Here is a 10,408-nt window from a genome sequence, read left to right on the forward strand (position 1 = left end):
AGTGACTCCCTGCCAACATAGATTCATCCTTCAATTCCAAGCAGGAATTCTTCTGCGGTTGTAGTTTGGGCTGATTAAGGGGGCGGTCCCAACTTGCCTATGAAGAAGAAGGAGAAGAAGAAGATTTCGGTGCCACTTACTACTGAGCCTAACTTGCAACATATTTACAAATTTTCAATTTATACTCTAGTAGATTCTCTGAATATGCTCACCTAATGATGCACTAGACACCATTATTAAGATAGAGATATTTGTCGTGATATAAGTAAATGATATGGAAACATACACAAATACATACACCCAAATATTTACATATGCATTGTATAATTTACGCAATTGTCAAAAAGTAATTCAAAGATAACTTTTGTTACAACATACAATTTAAATTTCATCACAACATTTTTTTAGTGAAATACATTAGAACTGATTAAAGAAAATAGCACAATTAATATTCAACAACATCATTATTTGGTTCACAAAAAAACTATTGTATGGTTAACTATGTCAACTAAATAACAACAAATATACTCATTAATGTTGTAATAAAATAAAATATTTAAATAAGTATAAAAGTTTGGTATAATCCGATATGGTTTTTCAACTCAAAGATTTCAGAGGTGATTTATAATCCGACATGGTTTCAACCTTCATATTTGAAGAGTTTAGTGCAACTTCAGTTCATAAGAGTTCATGTTCTCGCAGTATCTTGGACCGGCAATAAACCATTATCATCTATTATTTATGTGTATATTTCTCGGTGCCCTCGAGTGTCATCTCTTGAACACATTTTACAGCCAGTTATAGTCTCCCAACAATCAAAGTTGTTGTCATTGAAAACTGTGAAGCATTGTCATCTATGTAAGGTAAAAAAAATTGGAGAGCTCAATGGTTCAGAAGAACTAAATCTAATCAAATGTCCCAATGTTCAGTGGAGTGGTTTGGTTCTGCCATCATCCCTTATAAAGCTGCACCTGGAAGACAGTGAAGATTTCCAATTATGTTCCAATATATTTAGTTAACCTTGAAAATTTGGTCCATATGTCCTTAGTCTCAGCTCCATCAAATCCATTCCAGCTGAAGTATGGTCTCATAACTTGCCAAAATTAGATATAATTGAGAGCTCTGGTTGTCATGTCTGATATCTATAGATGGATCAAAAGAAATTGCGTAGAAAACGCTTTTTGTCGAAGATTGTGCAAAGTTGACGGATTTGAGACAACCTCTTGAAAGAGGTAGATGTCCATAAGTCACCTTGATAGGTATGGATGTTTCTCTTTAGATATAATGCAATCAGACAATGTTCCAAACTTTGTCCATTAGCATCAACATTGTTGGTACAAGTGTAGGTCATTTTTTGTGCTTGCTCACAGCTCTCTCTTGTGAATTCTGTCTAATGGTTGTAATTTATGTAACTGTCTGAATATCTTTTGTCTTTGTTGCTGAAGTCATGTGTATTTTGAGCAGGCCCCTGCCTAGCTCTAGAACTGCGAGACTCATTCAACGCACCAAAAGCCATCCCAGCTGGATCCACAACCGGCTGACTTCTTTGACCCTTATCCATGATAGATGTTCAATTCCTAACTTGAAGTCTTGGTTGTTGTTTGATGTGGAGATCAATTGCTACCTAAACAGAAGCTCTCGTCATGAAAACTTGTTTTCTTGAATGCATATCATTGGAAGTTTTGCTTAGTAATGTGTTTGTGATGTTACTCCCAACTGTTGTGGCTGTGATGCCAAGTCAAGTGTTTCCCCTGGCACTTTGCCAATTTGGGTGTCATATGTTAGTTAACGCTTGCTCCTGACTATGCGCTGACATGTCTTCTTGTGCAATGAGAATGTATATATGCTACTAGTAGTTAAGATGTTAGTAGTTGGTTGCTAGTGCTTTACCATGGTGCCATCAGCTAAAGATACAATAGTGTTAAATGTGTAGTTGTCTGACGACTATTGCAATGAAGCTCTCTCATATCTATGACATGTTTCCCTTGAATTAGCTCTCGTTTCTGTCTGTCGATACAAATTAGCTCGTCTTTTCCTTTACACTCAAATTAACTCTATGATGCAATGACGATTGAAACGTACTCTTTTTTGAGTCACTGTCTTTTTATCTCTTCCCTGGTCTTTTATATTGTCTTGATTATTGTTGCTTCTGTTGCCAAAAAAACTGCTTGACCGGGAGACGAGCATGACTAAAATATCATTCCCATCTGATGTCGTGTTGATATCTGTAAACTCCCAGACGTTCTATTGACTGAACTAGAGTTCTATTGCGCCACCAGAGATGAATCGTGTCAATATTGTTACATATAGAGCCAAATATATCAACCTATACTGAAAACAACAAGAAGCAACCACGTGCTGACTTAATAAATTGTTCCCCTTCGATTTCAACTAAGGTCTGTCGGAGCAAACAAGTTGTTTCTTGGACCTGGGTGATTGCTGTTTAATCAGGGGTTAATTGTGTGGAAAGTTGTGGGGCTAGGAGGACAGAATAAATGGAGCATAGAGTTTAGCATAGTTGTATCTTTCTTTAGACAAGAAACATTCACGGTTGATTTTTCTTGGGTCCGTGTCACATGACAGAGAAATCAAGCATCCCTCTCTCCCTCCCAATTGAGTTGACACAGATCAACTGGTCGTTGCTCACTGAGAAAATCAAGAATCGTGAACCATTGTAAATCATGTCGGATCCAATGCATTGCCATCACAAGTTGGATCCTAGAAAAGAGACACAAAAGGGAAAGACAAGAGTTACCTGTAACTTCTTGTTGGCCTACCTAATGAACCCAAGCATGTTACTCCCTCTGGTCTAAAATAAGTGGTGTAGTTTTGAACTGGGTTAGTTCAAAACCGTGACACTTTTTGTGGATCGAAGGTAGTAGTTAACAATTTTACCGGAGAAAAACCGAGGTGGCATAGCCAGCTGTGAAATGCTTAGAGCAACTCTAGCAGAATCCCACAAAGGTTCCAGTCGCATTAGAGGATAACTGCTACTGACGTGCGAGTTAACAAGTGACGACAGAGGTGTGCATGCGGTGTGGTCACCTCGGCCTGCCGGTGGTGGCATCGCCTCACCGCTTTCTTTCGCACCTGCGAACGAACACGAACAACCAGGACAAACTGCTTGTCAAAAAAACATATTTAAAGAAAAAAGAGGTCCATATTACAATTTTGAACTACCACCAAAGTCTAATGTATAAATTTGAACTATGAAGCAGACAAGAAATGCCGCCATGTCACCCATGTGCCAAAAATTAAGGTTCCCAGAAATTTTTGAAAAAAATATATTAAAAATTCACACTACCCTTATATTCAACCTGGAAAAGTTTCAACAAGTTTTGCCTAATAGAAAGAAAAAGAATCAAAATTCAAATTCATAGCCATTTTTGGTCAAAATTTGGCCAAAAAAATAAAAGTACCCTGATTTTTTTTCAAAAAATCCACAATGTCCTTATATTCAATCTGGAAGAGTATCAATAAGGTTTTGCGAATAGAAAAAAATGGAATGAAAATTCAAATTCAAAGCCATTTTGGATCAAATTTTGCCAAAAATGAAGGTGCCCAGAATTTTTTGAAAAAATCCATAGTACCCTTATATTCAATCTGACAAACCGAAAAAAAAACTAGATAGGGTTATGTGGGACATGGGTGACTTGGTGCCTGACTGGACGCTGACTAGACTGTTGACCAGTCAAGAACCAGTCCAGGGTTGTTTCTGTTTCGATTTTGGTAGTTGAAGGTTGTAAGTAGACAATTTCGTAGTTGAGTATTGTATATTAGACTTTGGTGATAGTTTGAGATTGTAATATGGACTTCTCTCCTATTTCTACACGGAAAAAGAAGACAATTTTGTAAATTTGTCAGCTTTGTTTGCTCAAGCTGCTTAGATGTTTTTATAAATCTGATAGATTTTGTCAAAACTGTCTGAGATCGGCAACTATTGCTTCCCGGATGTGTTCTTTGTTTTTAAGTCGCACCTACAGTTTTCACGGTGCTCCCAGAAAGAATTACAGTGCTGCTCCGAGAATGTAGACAGTGTGCCGTCAGAAAATCAGAAAATAAAAATAAGAAAGTTGTTTTCTCCTTTAGTGGAACACCACTGATTGCGTTGGTGTCAGGCAGCACGGAGTAGTTGTTAGCCATGTGAAAATAAACTAATTAACCTCTCTGTTGTTTGCCCGCCATCAATTTCTTCTCCTCCCTTTTGTTTTTGGCAACACTATACCTTTTCAGTGTTCTTCCTAAATTCCTGATGTGAGTCGGTACTACTCCCTTTGATCCATATTAATCGTCGCTCGCTCAGTGTAACTTTATATTAAAATTGTACTAAGTGAGCAACAATTAAGTACAAAGTTGTACTAAGTGAGCGACAACTATGGATCGGAGGAGTACATATATTCTACCTTTTTGTCACCTCCACAGAACACATATTATTTTGGCCTATTGACGCATTTGTCTGTCATTGTAAAATATCTTTTGTTTGAGGAGAATTGAACTTTTAGTTGAGAAGGGACCACATCCTGCCATGTAGTAGTGGGTTTTCAAACAAAGTCATAGGAAATGATACTTTTTTGGTGGGACGCATGCTTCATCGAAAACAGGTGTGTGGAAAAAGTGTGCGCAGTTAGGATCGGGAAAGCAACCTATGCCCAACTCTCACTGGACGTCTTTCCATCCATGCTTAGTTACCCACTTTTTAAAGTTGTATTTTTCTTAATTTGTGTGTGCATTTACTCTAGTATTTCAGCTCACGTTATTATTGTGTTTTGTGTGGGTAGATGATCTAAATGTGAAACACACTTGTCTTTCTTTGCCCATAAATTTACACTACTAGGTCATCTCCAACGGCGACCCGCAAATTTCTCCTCATATCCGTTTACAGACAGGGGGACCAGTCCGCGGACACAGATGCGGGAGGCCATCATCCAACGCTAGCCGCATACATCCGGCCTCTTTTTTTTAAGTCCGCACGATCAAATAGCCGCATACATAGGGTACATGAGTTCAAATAGCCGTATGCAGCAGTAGTTCAAATTTAAACAGGTTCAAATATTTTATTCCAACATTGTTGTCCCCTTTAACTGTCCACCGATACTCAATCAGATCCTTCTTCAGTTACTCGTGAGTTGGTCGATGCCGAATTCGTTGATGCATTTGAATAAACTCTTCAAATGTGTCCGAATGCTGGTCAGGAAGTTGGATAGGATCACCCATGTTCTCAAATTCTAGAGCTGCGGCAACATAGTCACCCTCATCCTCGACGATCATGTTGTACATGATCACACAACATGTCATCACCTCCCACAAGGTCTTCAGTTCCCATTGTTTAGCAGGTCCACGAACACTGCAAAACGGGCCTGCAGAACTCCAAATGCCCTCTCGACATCCTTTCTAACTGCTTCTTCTCTTTGGGCAAAGTGAGACTTTTTCTGGCCAACTGGGTTAGAGATGGTGCTGACAAAGGTAGCCCATGGAGGATAGATACCGTCCACCAGATAGTAGGCCATGCTGTACTCATGTACATTGACAGTAAAGTGGCAAGGAGGAGCTTTTCCTTCAGTCAGTATCGCAACAGCGGCGATCGCTGCATCACATTGATGTCATTGTGAGACCCGGGCATTGCCAAAGAAAGCTTGCCAAATCCAAAGATCATGTGATGCAACTGCTTAAAGAATGATGATGGCTTCTTAACATGACACTGATATTGCCCTTGTAAATCCTTCAGGTAGATCTTCCATTTCCAATGCATGCAGTAAAGAGATCCGAGCAAACCTGGCCAACCTCTTGCTTCTGAGATTGCAAAGAGCCTCTCGGTGTCTGCCATAGTTGGTTCTCTCAGGTACTAAGGTCCGAGCACCTCGACCAAGGTAGTTGCAAACCTGACCATGGTATCTCCGCATGTGCTCTCAGACACTCAGACATCCGTAGAGCGGACGTGCCATATGCAAGCATCCGTAATGCGTCCGTGCACTTTTGGTAACCAGAGAAGCCAATCATTCCCACGGCGTCCTTCTTCAAGACGAAGTAGTCAGCATAGCACCGGACGCCATGGTACAAACAATCGAAGACAATCTTGCGCATCGGAAAAAGCCGACGAAGATGGTCAGCGAAGAGTGCATGATGGGCAAAGTAGCCTGCCCTCACTGTCAAATGGTCGCGCGCGCTGTTGAGGTTGAGCACTCAATGACCCTTAATCGAGCCCTTGAAATTGAGGACATGCTCCTCCGCACGCTCTGCATCTTCAAGGACCGCATGGATCCTCGTTGTCTCATCCGAGTACTCCTCCTCGTCGGACAACTCAACATAGTGCTCGTATATGTACTCCAAATAGGAATCAATTGCTAGAAAGAAGAAGGGAGAACTGATTAGCTCCGGCAATTCATCGACAGCAGCCGCGCATGGTGAGTGTAGCCGTAGTGGATGGTGAAAGGATCGATATAGTTGACTAGAGGGGGGTGAATAGGCAACTAACAATTTTTAGCCTTTTCTATATCAATTTAAACTTTGCATCAAAGTAGGTTGTCTAGATATGCAACTAGGTGAGCAACCTATATGATGCAACAACAACAAGCACACAAGCAAGCAAGGGATATAACACAAGTAAGCTTGCACAAGTAAAGGGACGAGATAACCAAGAGTGGAGCCGGTGAAGACGAGGATGTGTTACTGAAGTTCCTTCCTTTTGAGGGGAAGTACGTCTCCGTTGGAGCGGTGTGGAGGCACAATGCTCCCCAAGAAGCCACTAGGGCCACCGTGTTCTCCTCACGCCCTCACACAATGCGAGATGCCGTGATTCCACTATTGGTGCCCTTGAAGGCGGCGACCGGACCTTTACAACCAAGGTTGGGGCAATCTCCACAACTTAATTGGAGGCTCCCAACGACACCACGAAGCTTCACCACAATGGACTATGGCTCCGCGGTGACCTCAACCGTCTAGGGTGCTCAAACACCCAAGAGTAACAAGATCCGCTAGGGATTAGTGGGGGGAATTTCTCTTGGTGGAAGTGTAGATCGGGGCCTTCTCAACCAATCCCGAGCAAATCAACAAGTTTGATTGGCTAGGGAGAGAGATCGGGCGAAAATGGAGCTTGGAGCAACAATGGAGCTTTTGGGGGAAGAGGTAAGTCAACTTTGGAGAAGAAGACCCCTTTTATAGAGGGGGGAACAATCCAACCGTTACCCCCCAAACAGCCCTGTAGAGGGCGGTACTACCGCTGCGGACAGCGGTACTACCGCTCCCCCTCGCGGTACTGTCGTTCAGTCTGGGAGGGCTGGCGAGAGAGCAGGAGTTGGACCCAGTGCGGTACTGCCGCGGTGGTAGGGTGGTACTACCGCTCATGAGCGGCACTACCGCTCTACTGCCGCTGCTTAGTGCCACACAATCCGACACGAGAAGCGACCCCCTCGAGTCGACGCGGTAGGAGCACGGTACCGCAGCGGTACTACGGCTGAGGACCCACCAGTGGTACTACCGCTGCCGAGCGGTACTGCCGCCTGTGACTCCTAAGCGGTACTACCGCTGGGCACCGCGGTACTACCGCTGGGACCAGAACGAACTCAAGAGGAATGGGAATGGAACCTCCGTCGAAGTGGGAAGGCTCAGAGGGTGTGAAAAAGATGTGTACGTGTTGATTCCACCCTAGCCTTACCAAAGCGGACCCCCTCTTGATAGTACAGTGACTCCTACGGAACTAGTTCACCAAAATGGAAACTAAAGAGCTACACCGTCTTGAATAACACTCCGAGGGGAAAGAAATCATCTCGTACCAAAGGATGAATCTCTGAAAAGCTCAAAGCACACGATTAGACCGCAAACATGTTGTCATCAATCACCAAAACCACATCTAGAGAGATATGCCTTAACAGATGGTACCTGGCGGGGCGGTCGGAGGGCATGTGTTGAACGATGACGGAGGAGAAGCGGGGTGGAGAACGGCTGGAACGCTAGAGGTGACGGCGACGTAGAGTCCCGGTAGGGGTATGGCGTGGCGGTCGGGCTGGTGAAGCGGCGGCGAAGGCAAGAGAGAAAGAATGAAGGATAGAAAATGGGGAGGATGAAGGCGCGGGGTCCGAGAAGGGTTTTGGGTGGGCCGGGGTTGTCGGAGTCTTACGTGTCTGGTGTCCGGACTCCCGCAAAGCTTCCCCACTTTTTTCACCAGTTTACGAGAGAAAACTGTTGGAAATATGCCCTAGAGGCAATAATAAAATGGTTATTATTATATTTCCTTGTTCATGATAATTTTTTATTGTTCATGCTATAATTGTATTAACCGAAAACCGTAATACATGTGTGAATACATAGACCACAACATGTCCCTAGTGAGCCTCTAGTTGACTAGCTCGTTGATCAATAGATGGTTGTGGTTTCCTGACCATGGACATTGGATGCCGTTGATAACGAGATCACATCATTAGGAGAATGATGTGATGGACAAGACCCAATCCTAAGCATAGCACAAGATCATGTAGTTCGTTTGCTAGAGCTTTTCTAATGTCAAGTATCATTTCCTTAGACCCGAGATTGTGCAACTCCCGGATACCATAGGAATGCTTTGGGTGTATCAAACGTCACAATGTAAATGGGTGACTATAAAGGTGCACTACAGGTATCTCCAAAAGTGTCTGTTGGGTTGGCACAAATCGAGACTGGGATTTGTCACTCTGTATGACGGAGAGGTATCTTTGGGCCCACTCGGTAATGCATCATCATAATGAGCTCAATGTGACTAAGGAGTTAGCCACGAGATCATGTGTTACGGAACGAGTAAAGAGACTTGCCGGTAACGAGATTGAACAAGGTATGGGCATACCGACGATTGAATCTCGGGCTAGTAACATACCGATGGACAAAGGGAATTGTATACGGGATTGATTGGATCCCCGACAACATGGTTCATCCGATGAGATCTTCGTGGAACATGTGGGAGCCAATATGGGTATCCAGATCCCACTATTGGTTATTGGTCGGAGAGGTGTCTCAATCATGTCTGCATGATTCCCGAACCCGTAGGGTCTACACACTTAAGGTTCGGTGATGCTAGAGTTGTAATGGGAATTGTATGTGGTTACTGAAAGTTGTTAGGAGTCTCGGATGAGATCCCAGACGTTACGAGGAGTTCCGGAATGGTCTGGAGGTGAAGATTTATATATGGGAAGTCTAGTTTCAGTCGTCGAAAAAGTTTCGGGACTTATCGGTATTGTACCGGGACCACCGAAAGGGTTCCGGGGGTCCACCGGGTGGGGCCACCGACCCCGGGGGACCAAGTGGGCTGAATATGGGTGGAAACCAGCCCCTCTAGTGGGCTGGTGCGCCCCCCAAGGGGCCCAAGGCGCCTAGGGTTAAAACCCTAGGGGTGGGGGCGCCCCCCGCCAACTTGGGGGGCAAGCACACCCCTTGGCCGCCGCCCCCCCTCTAGATGCATCTAGGGGGGTCGGCGCCTTCTCCCCTTCACCCTATAAATAGAGGGGGTGGGAGGGCAGCCGCACCTCTGTTGGGGAACGTAGTAATTTCAAAAAAAAAATCTACGCACAAGCAAGATCGTGGTGATGCATAGCAACGAGAGGGGAGAGTGTTGTCTACGTACCCTCGTAGACCGTAAGCGGAAGCGTTATATCAACGCGGTTGATGTAGTCGTACGTCTTCACGATCCGACCGATCCAAGTACCGAACGCACGGCACCTCCGAGTTTTGCACACGTTCAACTCGATGACGTCCTCGCCTTCTCGATCTAGCAAGAGGGGCGAAGTAGTAGATGAGTTCCGGCAGCACGACGGCGTGGTGACGGTGTTGGTGAAGAACAATCTCCGCAGGGCTTCGCCTAAGCACTACAAAAACTATGACGGAGGATAAACTAGAGGGGACGGGGTTGCCGGCACACGGCTTGGTGTTTCTTGATGTGTCTTGGGTGCTAGCCCTACCCCTCTATTTATATGTTGAGCCTTGGGGTTGAAACTTGGAGTAAAAGCATCCACAAAGTCGGTTTCACCCGAAAGGCAAGAGTCCTTCTCGGACTCCAGGGCCAGACGCCAGGGTTCCCGGCGTCTGGACCCAGACGACAGGGACCCTGGCGTCTGGCCCATGGACTCCGCAAAACTTCCTTTTGCGCTTTCCAAAAACCTCGTGGGCTTTCCCCTTTGGCCCAGATAAAGTGTTCTTGTGCCCAAACATTTCGGGAAACATCCGGAACCCCTTCCGATGGATTCCGGAACCTTTCCGGAGATCAAACACTACTATCCACATATCAATCTTTACTTCCGGACCATTCCGGAGTTCCTCGTCATATCCGTGATCTCATCCAAAACTCCGAACAACATTCGGTCACCAACATACATAACTCATAGTACTATATCGTCAACGAACGTTAAGCGTGCGGACCCTACGGGTTAGAGAACTATGTAGACATGAC

The 10,408-nt window shown here is 44.4% G+C and overlaps 1 protein-coding gene across 1 annotated transcript; it reads right to left on the minus strand.

Moving 5' to 3' along the window:
* Nucleotides 1-5,312: 5,312 nt before the first annotated feature.
* On the minus strand, nucleotides 5,313-6,081 carry LOC141040619 (uncharacterized). The gene is made up of 2 exons (XM_073506734.1): nucleotides 5,880-6,081; nucleotides 5,313-5,584 (listed from the first exon to the last, which is right to left on the minus strand). The coding sequence occupies exons 1-2, from the start codon at nucleotides 6,079-6,081 to the stop codon at nucleotides 5,313-5,315; spliced, it is 474 nt and encodes a 157-aa protein (XP_073362835.1).
* Nucleotides 6,082-10,408: the final 4,327 nt, after the last annotated feature.

This window comes from Aegilops tauschii, chromosome 2 (genome assembly GCF_002575655.3).
Source record: "Aegilops tauschii subsp. strangulata cultivar AL8/78 chromosome 2, Aet v6.0, whole genome shotgun sequence".
In the NCBI taxonomy this organism is placed as follows: domain Eukaryota; kingdom Viridiplantae; phylum Streptophyta; class Magnoliopsida; order Poales; family Poaceae; genus Aegilops; species Aegilops tauschii.

What these genes read in the sequence shown, in the direction of transcription:
- LOC141040619 (XM_073506734.1), bottom strand. Translation starts at nt 6,081, where the DNA reads ATGCGCAAGATTGTCTTCGATTGTTTGTACCATGGCGTCCGGTGCTAT. An exon ending in TGCGGAGATACCATGGTCAG is followed by an intron (nt 5,585 to 5,879) that starts GTTTGCAACTAC and finishes AATGTGATGCAG; the next exon opens with CGATCGCCGCTGTTGCGATA.